The sequence below is a fragment of the Gallus gallus genome, chromosome 2 (assembly GCF_016699485.2).
Source record: "Gallus gallus isolate bGalGal1 chromosome 2, bGalGal1.mat.broiler.GRCg7b, whole genome shotgun sequence".
Lineage (NCBI taxonomy): Eukaryota > Metazoa > Chordata > Aves > Galliformes > Phasianidae > Gallus > Gallus gallus.
The window spans coordinates 2,146,574-2,163,345 of NC_052533.1; the positions used below are offsets into that span (position 1 = coordinate 2,146,574).

Sequence of the window (16,772 nt, forward strand, 5' to 3'; positions counted from 1 at the left end):
TTTAGAGACAGCCGATACAAGACATTTATTGATATCAACTCAGCATCTAACAGTGCATCTTGCATTTGTTGGTTTTTTGTTGTTTTTTTTAATCTCAAGCAAACTGAAGTTTCCACTTTATTAATACCCATTTACCTGCAGGAATTATGGTAAAACATTTCTTGTATTGATTTTTTTTTTTTAAACAGCTGCATGTTTTCGTCTACAAGAAATAAACCCCCACACGTCTCATTAGTTATCTACACAGTTTAATCACTTACAAGCATCATTTTTAATCTCTAGGAAAATATTTTGAATGTGTATATAACGGACTGCTCAGAAACCTTTCATTTTGTGAACAGAGCTCCACAAAAGATTTCAGACATTCATTTCACTTGATTTTCTTTTGCTTAGATTTCAAATGAAAGTGTAAGCAGATGTTAATTGCTTTGAGCTAATGAATATATATTTTTTTCTAAGACCATCAGAACTGCAGTTTTCCAGCTTCTTTAAAAAAATGTATACCTGAGCATCAACTACATCAGATAGAACCTCTACACCTCTTCACAATTCTTTACTATCTTTTGGGTAAGAGTATGCTTTAAAAGGCCACTATAGAGCAAATCCTTTCTCAGCAGCGCCTATGTAAATCATAGAGGTTGGAAAAGACCTCCAAGATCATCCAGTCCAACCATGACCCAAAAGAAATCCACTTACTGCTGCGGAGTTATTCTGAATAGATACTTGAAGAGCTGAGATCAGAATCAGGCCTGTATAACAATAACACTTTCAGAAGGATTTCCCTGTTGTATGTTTGTTGCTTTCCAATGCAGAGCGCAGTATATGAACGAAGCACAGATTATATTGCTTACTTATAAAACAAACAGTAGAAACCAAGGAGCTCTTATCAAAAACAGGAGAGTAACACAAAAGAGGTTTCATTTCTTTCACCGCATGTAATCACTAGGAAAGTGCCCTCTATCTTGAGGGTAGTGCACATGGCATAACACAAGATATCCTGCTGGGATCTTGAAAAGCAAAAGGCTGAGAAATGCATTCATTTTTGTCACCACATGATCAAGGTTCAGCCACAGAAGAAAAAAAACGCATTCTTTTCTACAAGCACCTCTTGTAAATTCAGTCCCTGTTTGCAGGAGTATTGCCTGGACTCCTGAACAAGCTTCACAATATTACCTAGTTGGGAAACACTGAGATAGAGCATCACACACCAACATTTCCAAGGCAGTAACTCACTAATCCTCTCTATTCATGCCAGCTAGAAGGTTGCATCTGAGACCATTTCTGGTTTCCCTATTCCATCTAAATGAAAACATTTCCTATTACAGCATGACCACGCAACTCAGCAGGGATAAGGTGTTGAGATTCTTCACCCCACACCTCCATTGGATAGAGAGGGCCAGTGCTTGGTCCTACTGAGATCAGTGACAAATTCCAGTTGACTTCAACTGGGACCACTGTTTGGGCCTTTCAGATAATTTCTTTCCAGGGCTGAGCAATGTGTTGAAGCTCTCTGCGATATCCAACAGCAATGGGCCATACCCACTGCATCTGAGCCTCACAAGCACAATCTGTCTGCAAAGCTGCAGAGAAACTCATCAGAAAGCAGCAGGGTGACCTCTGCAATGTGATCCAACATATACTGTTTCAGTAACACGAAGCAATTGTAACTGGAAGTGCTGCCAAGCAGCCCAATTTATTACAAACAAATGTATTTTTCAACCAGGCATTTGTAGTAAAGATCTGTTTGTGGTTTTCTTTGGTTTTGTTCTTTTTTTTTCCTCTTTTTTTTTTTAATTTTTATTTTTTATTTTGTGCTCCTGTCACTTTGCTGCAGCTCTGTGGTGAATTCCTTCTAGCACATCAGGAGACATTCATCTGTAAACAGCAAAGTTTCACCACTGGCGCAAACAGGAGACCAAATATACCAGATTATTTTTCCAGCAATATATATTGACAAAGACCACATTTGTGGTTCTTTGTATACGTTAACATTTCATTATAGTTGCAGAAGACATTTTGTGCAGCTCTTTAATCTTCTGCTGCACATTAAGTGAACCTACATTTTAGAACATATGGTTTATAAACCCACTAGGCTAGTATGCAGAAAAATGAAACCTACACCTATTGTGGACTTGAAAATAGCAGGCATTGTTAAAAATGGTCTTTTCTGTAGTTTTTCTTAAGGTGGAAGAGAGCAATGAAATCCTTGGCTTCCTCAAGTCAGAGCCGCTGGGACCACCGACTTCAGCCAAGTCAGGATTTCAGCTGGAAGGTCTGAGCAGCCCTCTGCGTTCCATGTAAATGCATTATTTCCTCTATCAGAAATTCATAATAATTTAACCAGACTGTGCACACTGAAAGGTTTAGGAAGACATTTTTGATGGAGCTAAGTGGTGTCGCAAGTGTAGAGCCAAAGCAGTGTGGAGCTTCGTGACCTTTGGTGCACGCAGTGACAGGAGATGGCTTTAGCAGGGAACAGTCCTCCCGTGCTGCTGCTGGAGGATGCTGGAAAGCGTCGATTCTTTCACCTCCTTGCCATGCTATCATTTACAGGTTGGCACTTGAAATAATTCCTAAGTTCGTGAACAAAGAAAGCACTTATCCATGTGTATCTGTGTCACAGGAAGGAGAATCAGGCTTTTCCTAAGCCTACCCCCGCAGCTCCCCTATGGAATGATTTATGTTCACCTCGATCAAAGCTTTTACAATTACAAACTGATCTGACAGACGTGTTCCCTTTAAGACTGGAAAAGCTCGTAGTTAAATATATTTTACTCAAAGATTTTCCCTTGTACACATTGCCTTGTCATCATTCCCACCAATTCCCCTCACCCACAAAAATTGCGATCATTTGTTGTTGTTTTGTTGTTGTTGTTGTTCTAAAACACTGCTTCCTCTTGCATTGGAAATTATGCTTGTCTCTGCTCAGCTTTGGGAGAGGTCTTCTGTGCTGATGTGCAACGTGACGGGCTCACCGACAGTCCCATAGCTGAGGGTTCTCGTGGAAACTTCAGTTTTAAAGCTCGACTGCCCGTTGTCTGCCGAGAGTTGGACTTCAGTGCAGAAAGATGGTTTCACGGTGAAGGAGGGAGCAGAGGAAGCTGCCGCATGCACCCCGGGCTTCACCTCCATGCAGGCATCACTCACATGGATGGAGATGTTGGAAGAGCCTACAGACTGCACACCAGTTACTCGAGATGTTGAGACGAACACGCTCCCTGGAATGTGCTCCTCCAACGTGCTGAAAAATCTCTGCCTGGGCTCGGAAACCATGGGTCTCCCCAGGTTCAGCAGCACTGGCTTTCCGATGGTGGGCTCTCTGATTTCTGTCTGGAGCACGGAGATCTCACAGGGTTTGTCTGTTTTATGGTTCTTATCGTCACACCCGTAGGTCTCGCCTTCTCCTGGAACGTAATCTTCGAGATCCTCCAAAGTCAACATTTTGCCATTGTGGGTTAAAATTTTGAGGTTCCGGGTGCTGATGTCTTCTGCCTGTAGTTCCTCTGGTTCATCAATTATAATGACATTCTCCTCTTCTGGAAGGACATCTTCAACCACTTGGGGCATCCCCTCTTCAACAGGCCAAGATGTGTCAAACTCATCCACTTCTTCAACCTCTGGCCTCGCTGATGAGAAGAGAAGTCCCTGCTCATCTGCCGCAGCCGTCTCGAACCTGAAGCTCAAAGGCTCACCCCCACAGGCAAGCAGTGGGGAAGCAACCCTTGCCCCACAGTGCTCACTTGTTTCCTGCGGGCAGCTCTTTCCTTCAGATCCACAATCAGTACAAGAGTTATTTCCTAGCTGTTCCGACTCACACGGGGAGCTTCTGTCTTCATTGCTGCCTTGAGGTCCTTCCTGATCCGTTGCATACACCAGAGGCTGGATATTGACTTCAGAGAGACTTTCTTGGGGCAAAGAAGATTTTGACTGTTCCACCAATTTATTGTTGGAATTGTTTGTATTTGGATCATCTTCTGGGGAACGCGTCGGCCTTGAGCTGGGAAAAGTGAATGTTAACACCCCTGAGTCATCTTTTTCTTGTTTTACTGGGGAAGATCCTCTTTTCCTTGCAGGCTTTGGCGATTTTTTCACCTTGAATTCAATTATTTCTTCCACTTCAACCCATTTGGGCTTTTGTTCTTCCATCTTGGTCTCCACGGTGATCTCTCTTGCTGCTGCTCCTTGCCTGTCCTCTGGCTCTGTGACATAAAGCATGGGGACAGCAGACTTCGAGGCTGCCTCTTGCTCATGCCTGTGGACAGGCTGCCTGATCTTTGAGACAAAAACTGGCTCTGGAGTTGGCTCTGCTCTTGGGGAGAGGGAAGGTGAATGCCCTGAAGAAGAACGGGCAGGAGAAACCCTTCCTCTTTGCCTTGGGCTCTTCACCACAGTAGTTATCGTCTCCTCTCTGATGAGGGAAAGGGTTGAAATGGAGTTGGCAGGAAGACAAGACTTTCTGGGGAGCCACGCTCCATTTGCACATGCCAGAGTCGATCAAGGTGCTATAGTGGGGTTAGTCTTAGGAGCACTCCAGTGCTGAGTGAAGCATGTCATTTTGGAAGGGATACACACACAGCACACAAGCCCACATGCCCATCACTGCTTACTTGCTAAATCAGCCAAAACCTCTTTGCCCAAAGTGGATCCCCGCCTCCTTGTGTGCACAAACATATGTCCGGATGAGAAGTGGTCTTCTGGACACTACTATATCTCATGTGCTTGCAGTGAATGCCTACTTTGTGCCCAAATAGCACTTGCACCCAAAGGTTTGTGCACCCAAAGGTTTTATGCACTCTGGTTTACCCATTTCCTAAATGCTCATGGCTAAGATCTAGGCTTGGTCGAACAAAATGGTAGAATGTTTTTTATTACAGTAGGGTCAGTAACGTCCTCTCTTTTAGTAAGTCTATCCTATCTCTATTTTATTGATTAAAGATTCTTTTTAGGCTAGAGATCTTCTTTTTCACAGGCAGAATATTAACACTAGAAGGGCATTAAGCATTCGGAAGCCAGGAAAGTTAGAATACTTCCTGCAGAATTCAGCTATGCCAAAATACAGTTACGTTTACTCTTCACAGTACTGTTACTGCAGACACAGCTTGATCCTACTATCAGCAACAGATATAGGAATAACAGATCAATCTGAAAAGCCTAGTTGTTATTTCTCAGAGTAGTTCTGCTGGTCTTTATATTCTCCAAGGTTTTCAGTGTGGTTGGGACTTCTCACCACCTGTGCATAGATATATTCTGCTTGTATCAAGACAATTGTCTACTCCCATCCCAAGGCAAACTGACTTTAAATGCATCTGGGGACAGGAACATCCAAGGTCAGATTTTAATGTTCTTAATTTATATGTTGTACATGCAGTTTTCCTGCAGAATTTTTGTGTGTCATTTTTTTTTGCATGGAAAAACCTGAAGGTAAAGACAGAGTTTGATTTGCAAGCGTAAGGAACCTGACATTCTGCTGCAGAGGTGGCGGCTTCAGTGGAGCTAAGAGACAAAACTGATTTTGTTTCTGGACGGAGATTTTCATTCTACCTCCAAGCAATAGAGACTGGAATATTAAAATAAATAAAATAAACTGAAGGATAAAGGCAACCACCAGATCCAGGAAGGAGTGATTATGTATCAAAACATTAGTTTTTGTTTTTTTTCTCAGTTCCCTCACCAGCCTCAGCATCTAACCTGACTATGCTCATCTGCTCCTGCTTTCCTCTTTCCCACAAGTTACCATCACTTTTCTGCTCTGCCTTCCCATGCTGATCTTGTCTGCTGACACTGCCCTGCAGAGCCTTCATCATGACCACAGTGCCTTTCTGAATTATCCAAAACCAACTCCCTTTTTTCGCACTAGATTTAGCTCTACATTGCAAAGTTACAATACTTTTTTTGGCTCTGGGATTTACAAGGACATTGCTCAATCTTGTCTCTAAATTATCTGTTGATTTATTTCCTGCTGGTAATTTCAAAGATGCTTACGTTTCTCAGCTCACTATGTTTTAAAAGCTGCACTGTGCCCTTAACGCGCTGTTCCCAAACCTTACTCCATCACCACCCGCATTCTAGCGGAGGGCCTCCCAAATGAGCTCATGACCCCATCCTACCAGCAAAGGGAGGACAAGTTCCCTTAGAATCATGGAATTGTTAAGGTTGGAGAAGACCACTATGATCATCTAGTCCAACTCTCAACCTTGTTCTGAGATCCCACACATAAATGTACCAACCCAACCCCTGTTGGGGCCGCAGCCCTTAATTTAGGAATCACTTCTTGAGCTGTCCAACGCAACGAGTTAGAAATTTAGAAGTCAGCATATCTGATGATATTTTGCATTATTTTGATATTATTTAATCAACCAATAGTAATGCTGCTGCTTCTGATCTGAAATCATTAAGGGAGAAGGGCTACTATTGGCTTACTGAGGGGAGATGTGAAAAAAAAGCGTTTTTCCAGGTGATTTCCAAGTGCAGAGATGTAGAAAGGTGAGATTTACTAAGCTTCAGACATGGTCTGACTGAGAGAGATTGCTGCCTGCTCAGGAATTTCTTGGGATGTTTCTGAACATGATATCAAGAAGTATGTCTCTGTTCTGCTACCCAGTGGAAATCTGAGCGCTGCACCTCTATTTTCTGGTATTTGGAAGGTTAAAAAAAAAATCTAATGAATTGTTAACTCAAGGAAATTAGTCAAAGGCAGACCTAAGTCTTGTTCATCCTTCCCATTCTCTGCCTACTCGTTGGCTCAGGGCGGAAGCCACTGCTTTGTACAGACTGCTGGCTCCAGATGGGCATGGATGATAACTGGTAGTCATCACAGAAAATAATAGAAGAAAGGAAAGACAAAGAATTTGGTGAGTTATATTTTAGCTGTTGTTTCACAAATCTGCCTCATCATGTAACAAAATTACTTCTAAAAAGGCAACTATTAGAGTCATGTCCAAGCTAAGGACTGGTTTTAGCAAAACTATGACTCTTGTGGGAATGCATTTCCCTCAAATACCTATTTGGGGTCACCTGTGGCCAACAGGACACAAGTTGAATTTCTTGAAGGTGCCCTGACAATCTAACACATAAGGACAGTCTTCCTGTATCATACAATTTACTTATGCCCTTGCTTATGTTACTTAAAACCAAGAAGATACTTAAAGATTTTAATGGCCGGTGAGATCCTATACAGAAAACATTGTAGGCTGTATTTGTTATGTTTGCTTATCTTTTTGAGTAGCCAGTTCCCAATGTTGGTTTATTTCAAAGCTCTGAGTCAGATCGTACCTTCTTGAGCTCTCGTGCAACTCCTGCAATATTCAGTGGAATTACTTCTCATACCGTATCCTAACAAAAATTTGGCCTGTGCTCTGTCTGGCTGCAATGTTGCTATTTCTTTGAAAGAGATAGTAAGATTTTTCGGGTGGTCACTTTGCATAACACAAAATACCATCAGATGTGGTGGAATAGGGGTGAACACACTTGCATGGCCAATAAACACAAGCTTGTTATTGGTTCATGCAGAGGCAGCAAGGCAAAACACAAATGTTACCAGAAAACCAAAAATATATATATATATATATAATCAGCACTTACATGATGATGGTTTTCTTGGGCACTTTAGTCTCTTGTTCAGTGACTACAAAGAAAACAGTATGAACAGCATGGGGTTAAAGAGAGGCAAAAGCTGAAATGATGAAATTAACTTTGCTCAGTTAATCAAAATAGACTGGAGTAAAATAAAAGAGCCTGTACCATCCCATCCATGCTTTCTGTGGTTATTTCCAGCATCACCTTTAGTGATTATGACCAAGAATGAGAATTCAAGTGTTCTTTGAACAAAGTAATTTAGATTTGCTAATAACTACTGAGTTGAGAACAATATTGCAAAAATTGTTGGGTTTTTTGCTACTGTGAGATCCTGACTTTTGTTTTGAAGGCCAAATAGAGAAGACAAGGTACTGCATTTTTTACCTCTTTCCTTTCCCTGTAATACGGTAGTGATGGTATAAGAAACCTGGAAATGCTTTGACATGGGAAGTCCTGGAGAGCTGAAATGTTTTCAACTGTGATTTCACTTACTTGAAGGGTTTCCCCCAAACACTAAGCACTTCCTATTGTGGACTAGATGCAAAATCCCAGCTGACAACAATGACAATGAAAATCATTATCATCAGAACAGAAAATGAGCAACAAAAATCTGTAGGAAGCCCTGAGGTAGCCCTGTAGCACACTTACACCTGCTCCTTTCCTTCTGTTCTAGCGTGTGCAGTTCTCGTGATCCCTGCCCCATGCTGAGCTGGAATCTTGTAAGGCATGCCAAGATATAGAAAAAAGTGATAGAAGATTCAGAGACTTTGGAAATATTTGCTCAATCGGACGTTTTTGAAAATACAAAAGACAGCATGTAAAGAAGTAATAGAAATTTTCAGCAGGTCCCCAACTTAAAGAATCACAGAATGGCCTGGGTTGAAAAGGACCACAATGCTCATCCAGTTCCAACCCCCTGCTATGTGCAGGGTCGCCAACCAGCAGACCAGGCTGCCCAGAGCCACATCCAGCCTGGCCTTGAATGCCTCCAGGGATGGGGCATCCACAGCCTCCTTGGGCAACCTGTTCAGTGCGTCACCACCCTCTGGGTGAAAAACTTCCTCCTAATATCTATAAATATTTATCTGCTGGAATAAAATTGAGACACAGAACCGGACTGTTTAGAACCTATTCTGAACGGCTGAACCTATGTGAGATCTGGAAAAATAAAAATAAAAAAATCAACGTCAAGCCCCACCTCTTCTTGAATAAGTTAGAAAAGTTTCTAAAAAACTTAATTTAATCTCAAAATAATTTTTCCAGCAATTGGTTTGCAGCCTTCTAGCCAGCCTATAATCAAGCAGCTCTGGTCATTTCCATTTGGTACAATTCAAAGCAAACTGCAATTAAAAAAAAAAAAACAAACCTAAAATCACAAAAAGTGAGAGAATCAATTCTGTTGTAAACAACCTATATCAAGTGGGTCCTGATGACTCACAGTTCACTGCAGAACACATCTATTTTGTATGCGCTGTATCTGAGGTGTGAGGGAGGATTTATGCAGCCCTCTGTAAAGGATAGAACCACATGAAAGTAGGATGAGAGAATCTAGGTCTGTTTTCCCGAGAGGAAAATATTCTGCATCCATTTTAGCACCGGATTTATCATTTCAACTTGTTTGAGAGCGTTGTAGGAAAACAGATTTGCAAAGCAGGAGCCCCTGAGAAGCAGGTTAAAAGCTGTAAGCATTAGGGTCAGCCAGTGCTTCTGTAGGGCCAGACTCCTCCTTGGTTAATGCGTTCAACCAGTGCCTTGTGAGTAATGCAACGTTTAGGCTATGTCTGAGTGGAAGTCAGCTCTGGTTTCTCTGAATGATTGAAAGGTGGTTTCCAATGTCGCCTTTCTTACAAACTTTAAGTTCTACTATTCCCAACCTCAGAAGCTTAAACCCATTTCCCTGCATAGTGTGTACACCTCGGAGATGAACCCATAGCACGGGATGCACAAATCTGACATGAACTGCTAAAGCCAATTGTAAAACGGGAAGCTCTGGGGCATAAAACAATTCCCTAAACTGGGAGGTTGAGTGCTCCACTGCATTTAAAGCAGTCTTACATTCGAGAGCCTCAGGATATTTCGCTTGCAAGAGGGATTTTATCAAAAGCCAGGTAGAATCATAGGATCACTGTGGTTGGAGAAGACCTCTGAGATCCTCCCGTCCTACCCCAGCCCATCCCACCATGCCCACTGACCACGTCCCTCAGTGCCACATCTCTGTGTTTCCCAGCACCTCCAGGAATGGTGACTACTGGGTAACAAACCTGCCCTAAGCTCTGTGTAGGAACTGACAGAAAGCTAGAAGGATATTTTTTGCCCCACTGTAACTGTGCTAGATTCTGGGTACTTTTCTTTAAGCTTTTCTTTATCTTCACTTGAATATCCCATCCTTTCCCCTACTATTCACTTTCCTGGACTTTCCTGCCCAGATGAAAATTCAGCACCTCTCAGAAACACTGGGTTTTTATTGGGAAAGAAATGAACAAGTTAGTGAATGTGGGATGAGGGAATTGCAATAACAATGTGTTAAAAAGGGATGCCAGAGCACGCCAGCCCGCTCTGGGTCAGATCTGCTGTATGGAGGTTAAGCAGCAAGGCGAGTGGCTACAAAGCAGACAGTCAACTTGAAGTCAAAGAGACAGATATTCTTTTCATTACATTTTTTAAAGTGTCTAAAATTCTTCAAATATCCACAGAAAGAGGATTTTTAAAGCAACTCTCCGTTGACTTCAGAGCAAAAACCTAGTGTGACTTAAGGCAGAAGTCAGGGGATCCCTTAGTTCAGTGGTTTCCATCTTTTTGAATTTGATCTTTCCAATGGATCTGCAAATTTCCATACCAGGAATTTAAACCTAATGGCAAGAATTTTGCTTCTGAGACCCCAAGTGCTGGTCTGATGACCGTCACTGGCCGCAGGTCAGGGCTGATAAACCACTGTACTAACGGAACCACAGTTGTGATAGTAGGTTTGGCTTGGTGCAATACACAGTACAAGAAAGGTAGGAGAATGAAAACTAACTCAATTGCAACTAAAGCTCCTTGGGTGTCTCAGGAGGCTCTTGCTATAGTCATTTCCCAGAACCAGCAATAAATCAGGTAAACTGAAAAATGGACATAGCAGCCATTTTCTGATGTAGTAAAACCACACAGCAGTAATGTAGTCCTCTTGGTGAAGTTATAAATAGTCCAATTTTCACAAGGACAAAAGATTGTAAGGATGGAAAGCAAAAGCCTTCCTGAGATCCATCCATCCTCATGGAGGATCCTCCATGATCCAACCTCATCATTTGCCAAATGAGCTTGATTTTTCAATAGGTAGATCAAGGTGGTCACTGATTCCCAGAGAAGCAATGAACTGCCTCCTTGTACAGGTGTATTGTGCCAAACTTATTCCTGATATGATTCTGCTCAGAACAGCCATCATGGTCCATGGGTGAGCCAGCTCATTGCTTTGGCTGGCTTGGAGCAGCTCCCACTGCTACACCCTGGAGGTCACTCAGAAATCTATTTCTTTCCCTATTACCAAGCTCAATCAATTGCAAATCACAGACCAAAGACTATTTCATGACAACAAGCTCCAATTACATTTCTTCAAACAAGCTCACAAAATCTTTTCATTTATGGCTGTGGGACTGACATCACATGATTAATTCAGAGCTGAACATATACATTTGTAACCCGCTCAGCTGTTTTACAGCCTTTGCTTTCATAGCATCTTCTGCCTTGGCACAAAGAAGCTTCATGAAGATATGCCATCCTAACAGTAATATATGTTCCTCTACATACTGCATATAAATTATTTTCCTCTCTATGTCTCAGCAAGGACAAAGCATTAAAGTACCTCAACATTTATGCTACCGAAACAACTGTAGTGTTCCTCTACAAACACCATTCTCCTTGCAATGCTGTTTGATGCTTTACAGTATCCTGGTAAAGGACCACAAGGAAAGCAAGCATAAAACCAAAACAAGTGAATACATAGATCTGGATACTGCTCTTAATGCCCTTGTGTGTCTGAATCCTCTTAATGTATAGCAATCCATTATCAGTGTCCACAGAGGGCTGACTCAGCACTCCATCCTGACCAGGACCTTCTCTCGGACAGAGCCAACATGGGGAGAAAGATAAGGAAATAGGAGAATGGAGTACCACTTTCCTTGAGTATTTTTCCAGACTCTGGTCATTTGCTGCTTGAGTCAGGAGGTCTTTATATTTGATGGCTCTCGCTTGGATGTGGACAACAACACTCAAACCCTATCAAAAGTACACTTGAACATCTTGTTATTATCCTGAGTTAATATGAAAACACTGATGATGAGGAAAGAATATTCCACAGTTCTTGGCAAACCTCTGGCTTTCATTAGCTGTGTCCCAACTAACTGCACCTGAAAGAGCTCTCTGACATCAATGCTTGTTGGCATGGAATGACCTATGCCTACCCTAGTCCTCTCTCTCACCCTTCAAAACAGCAAGCTATCTACTGTCTCTTGTCCCTTGACTATTTCCTCTCCTGAACTGCTTCTGGGAGCTGCTCAAGAGAGACAGCATTGGCTGGTCCATGCCCAGCTATACAAGGATGATTCTAACATGTATGAAGGACCAATTTCGAATGCTAGGGAATATTCCATTCTCAGATATGGCCACTAATCTACATTTGTGTACCAAGCAGACTGCTTGTGGAAGTTCCTTTAGTAAAAAGGTATCTTCAGGAAAGCAACTTAGGAAGTGAAAGTGCTAATAAAGAGATGCGTTATTGGATGGTGTAAGATCAGCCTGTATCACCCTCCTGATTTGGCTGAAAGATGCATGGAAAAAATGGAACAGATTCTATGATTATGTGAGTAGTCTTAGCTAAGAGTTGAACTATTGTGCAGGATATACAGCGGTCAGTTCTCCTTTCCTAATAATTCCTGAAGGTTTTCAGTGGTATTTCTGGAAAGGATCAAAATACATCTGTGGCTTCATTTACTGGCTCCTGCTCTCTGTCAGTAAAACATAACTCATGTTCTGCCAGGCTGACACACATTTCCAAGTACTGCAACAGGGACAGAAACATTTTTCTTGGGTGGTGTGACATACCCTTCATTTACGCCTCCTTTTTCATACAATGCATTTATGAACATTATATGATGAAGCTGATTTGCCAGATTTGGAAATCAACAGATGGTGATGGGTATATGGCTGAGCTGCAGTATACCCATGCACATCTTGATGGACATACAGATACGTGGACACCAACGATCAACACGGATAAGATGGCAAATATGTTTGAACCTCAGTGAGATGGCTTTAGAGTAATACACTGACATACTTACAGAGCTGGACTAGGACCATACCTTCAATGGTAATGGCTTGGTCTCCTCTTCTCTCCTGGGTCAGGGCTGCAGCACTGTGATGGTAAAGTTCTGCTCCACTTTTTGCTGACCCTAATCTGTTCACCAGCTAAAGAGAATCATGCGGTACTGAATAAAATGAAGGATGCTTTTCTACAATAAAATCTTTCCATACTGTAACAATAAGTACTTTGCAATTGCATGACAACAGAAACAGGCGATGCTGTGACCCTAGATCTGAGTACAGTTTCAAAGAACACGTGCTGCTCAGTAAGTTCATTATAATGCTTTACCAGGAGTGACTTACACAGACAAGTTATGGCACAACAGCTAGCTTAGTTACTCATTGTTTGCTCTGTGGTTTGGTCCTAAGGTAACTGTCTCTACCAAGAGGTGAGATTCCTGCCATTTAAGTGGTAGTTAAACAGTTGTGTTAAACAGCTGTGTTATTTTGGTTTTTTTTTAATCATCCTTCGGTCTACTGAATCTTACTCAACCAAGGCAACACTGGATCTTGGGATCTTAGCTAATGGCAGAAGCCAGGTGACGTGGTTTTGGTAAAATTCTAGTAGAAGGCTTTAAATTGGATCAGATCACATAAAAAAATCTATGGAAGAACTGTGAAGTTGCTGTGAGCTGAGCCACATACCTTTGTATTGCTGAGCCCTGAGAGCTTATTACTATTTTATTACTGTGAGTGTACAGACTGTGACTAATTTTTAGAAAATATTTTACAGCACATTCATTTCTAATTTTGTGGGATACTTCCCATGAATGCTTGCTAAATATACAGGAATGGCAGTGGTTTCCATCTCTATTTACTTTACTTGTTCCTTTTGGATTTGTAGAGACATAAATCTGTTCTAGTTTAAGGGTAGTCCTGAGAAAATAATCACATCAGAATGATCCCAAACTTCAAAAGATGTAGCTCTAGAGATCTGGATTTAAGCTCCAGAATAAGCTCATTCTATCATTACTTGAACAACCAGACTCTCAGATCAGAATCATCTCAAGCTTTTGGAGGTTCAAGGTCCAGATCGAAGGAGAATCTGACTCATATAAACTTTTTTGATATGGCATGCAGCAACAATTTCTCAGTCACTAATCTCATGCAGTGGATATCAGTGCAGTGACTTCTCCAATCTACGTCATATCAGCAGATCTCTAAATCTCTCTGAACTTACTTCACATTCATAGTGTCCCATATCTTCATTGGAAGGGTTCTTGACCACCAGGACTATTATGCCACTCCGTGGTTCACTGAAAGTCTGGTATTTATTTGTGTCCTTCAACAGTATGCCATCCTTGTACCATCTGCATGGGCAAAACACTTAATATGAGCCAGAAAAAATAAGCAGTTTCAAGAGATTCCCAGTTCACTGATCCATCTGTCAGACCAGTGGGCATACAACTCAGGAGTTAATCATTAGATAAATGCTTGTTTCTTGGAAGACAGGTATACAGAAAGGTAGGTCACACATGGATACTGAACCACATGGGGTGCAGAGACCCTTCTCAAGAAATCTCATCAGCCAATGCAGGGAAATGTGCTTCTAATCATGGAAAGTTACACTGAGCTTTCTGTCTGATTATCCCACGTGGTTTGCTCAATTCAAGTGTAGGACAAGGAGAATAAAGCAATGATAAAATGTTGTCAGGGCATGAGATTTTATATCCAAGCATTATCTGTAAGTATTGTTTCAGACTCTAGCTAGAAAAAAATGTTGAGAAACTGAGGAAGGGTGCGATTGGGAAGAGCCAACGTGGGGATAGTAATAAGGTGGAAAACTCAGAGAAGAAAGGATCGTAACTTGGGAGAAACAAGAAAGGAGGGTCTTCTGACCATTCAAAATGGGAATGTGGGATTGGTCCCCAAGCTGCTTGAGGAACTGACCTGATCTGAGGCCTCGGTGCTCCTTCGACAGTGCAGGTAAATTGAGCATCCTCACCCTCCACAAAATAAGCATTTCTAACCTTGTTCACAAACCGTGGTGGCACTGCAAAGCAAAGGTAAAGGTAGTGAACAGCTGGAAATATGACAGTGCTCTAACAGATACAAAGGATGTGTCCCTGACCAAACAATCCTTAGGATTTCAGTGTACAAGGCAGTAAAGACCTCATTTTTGACCCAAGATTTCACTACTACTGTATCTTCAAGAAAAATTAACCTCTCTTGCATGCTATAAAGAACTTCTGGAATGTCTTCATATTCATGCTTAGGGAATTACATTGCCCTTTGAAACAACAGATGTGTGCGGGTCTTTACCTTGAACAAGGATCTTTCCTAAGGTACTGGCATTTCCAGCGGGACTGGAAGCAAAGCACATGTACTGTCCCGAGTCAACGCCTGTTAGGTTGTCCAAAATCAATGTGCAGGAGCCATCGGGATCTTCTATTATAATGTGATGGGGATCCACCTCCACTGGCTTTCCATCTTAAAAATAAAGGGAAAAAAAGTTTTTGTAAATAGTTAAGTATCAGTTATGTTTTCTCCATGAGAATTTTATCCAGCACTTCCACGTCAGAGGAATGAGAGCTGCATTTGCTTTTTCACACCTGATGTTAGTGATTGAGGAATAAGCTCTTCATCACCCTCAAAAGAAAATCTTCCTGTAGGTAAATCACTCTTTGGGCAAATCCTTTGTCACAGAAAGATCTATATACTTGCAGCTAACATTAAGGCTAGAATTAGGTATTCCTAGGTGACCAGCCTCTAGATTACCTGCTGACAGCTTGGCACAGAGCAATGTACAGAGAGAAGAAACTTGGAGTACGTGTTTCCTGATGTGCTTCTCATACCTTTGTACCAGCAGACCGATGGTTTGGGAGCTCCGGTCACTTTGCAAGCCAGCTTCACTGTCTCTCCCAACTCTGCTGTACAGTCTGCTAGTTCTTCCTCAAAGTCTGGAGGGACTGAAGCAGAATCAACAGGTTAGCCCCAAGGAGGATAGGGTGTCTATGGGATGGCTGCTGCAAGGTAAGATGATAGGCAGCATTTCTGGAATTCAGAAGGGAAAGATAAATCGGGAAATTTTTAGCAGCTAGTGACTTTCATGGTGACATGTTCTTGCTTACTTGTGAATAAACTCATTCTGATACATGTTTGTTGCTGGCTCTAAAGATGGGCCATAAAAATACGAACTTGTTGCTGGTATGGAAGTATTTTCGGCTATGTAAACAAGCATGTCCATTATTCAAACACACAAAGCTGCCAAAGTTAAGATAATTCCCCAGCTAAAATAAACCCTTGCTAGCCAAACAAGCACTCTGTTGGTCTCCATACAGCCAAATCTATGCTTTAAGAGATTTTTGACTTATTCCTACCACATGAAACTATGTAATACTGCTCCTATAGTCTTCTCCATTAGAGCATCTCACTAAAGGCACAACAATGAAGAGTTTAGACTTTTTTTTACAGCTTATATGCTCTAAAACCAATTCTGTTCTGATATTTTAAAGTGCCAAATTTCCCGTGGTGCAAATTACGCCTTTTCTAGCTTGCATCTGGGCAATAAAAATCTAATATCCCTGTTGAAAAAATTGGCTTGAAGTGACAGTGAGAATGAAGCAACCTGGATGATAACAAAGCAAATCCATGTGCCCAGACACAGCAGTGTAAGCCAGAAGTTGAGGGTGGAGTGTTTGACACCCGATGAAGTAACAAGGGGCTTTATACAGTTAGAAGTAGGGCTCTGGTTCAAATCTTGTGGCTCTTTCCAATGGAGAGGGCTGGGGTCTTTGTCACCAAATTCTGTAGTTGTCTACCCTCCTGCAATCCTTGCTAGAATAAATGCACTTCTAGTGCCAACTGCAATTTGTGTTTTAGGTGATTCAGTATTGCATTTCTCTCTTCATTTTCAGGACTAC

General features: G+C 41.8%; 1 protein-coding gene across 24 annotated transcripts in view; it reads right to left on the reverse strand.

Annotated features, from left to right (window-relative positions):
* The window catches only part of OBSCN (obscurin, cytoskeletal calmodulin and titin-interacting RhoGEF), a 170,112-nt gene that overhangs the window by 26,428 nt on the left and 126,912 nt on the right, over window positions 1-16,772 (reverse strand). For 22 of the 24 annotated variants that reach the window (XM_040695537.2, XM_040695529.2, XM_040695532.2 and 19 more), the window contains 5 exons: window positions 15,705-15,818; window positions 15,172-15,339; window positions 14,800-14,902; window positions 14,090-14,219; window positions 12,909-13,014 (listed from right to left, as the gene is read on the reverse strand). In XM_040695537.2, coding sequence (XP_040551471.1) covers window positions 12,909-13,014; window positions 14,090-14,219; window positions 14,800-14,902; window positions 15,172-15,339; window positions 15,705-15,818 — 621 coding nt within the window. Of the gene's footprint in view, window positions 4,409-7,581; window positions 7,625-12,908; window positions 13,015-14,089; window positions 14,220-14,799; window positions 14,903-15,171; window positions 15,340-15,704; window positions 15,819-16,772 lie in introns of all 24 variants that reach the window. The other 2 variants (XM_040695546.2, XM_040695547.2) reach the window with 2 other exon arrangements.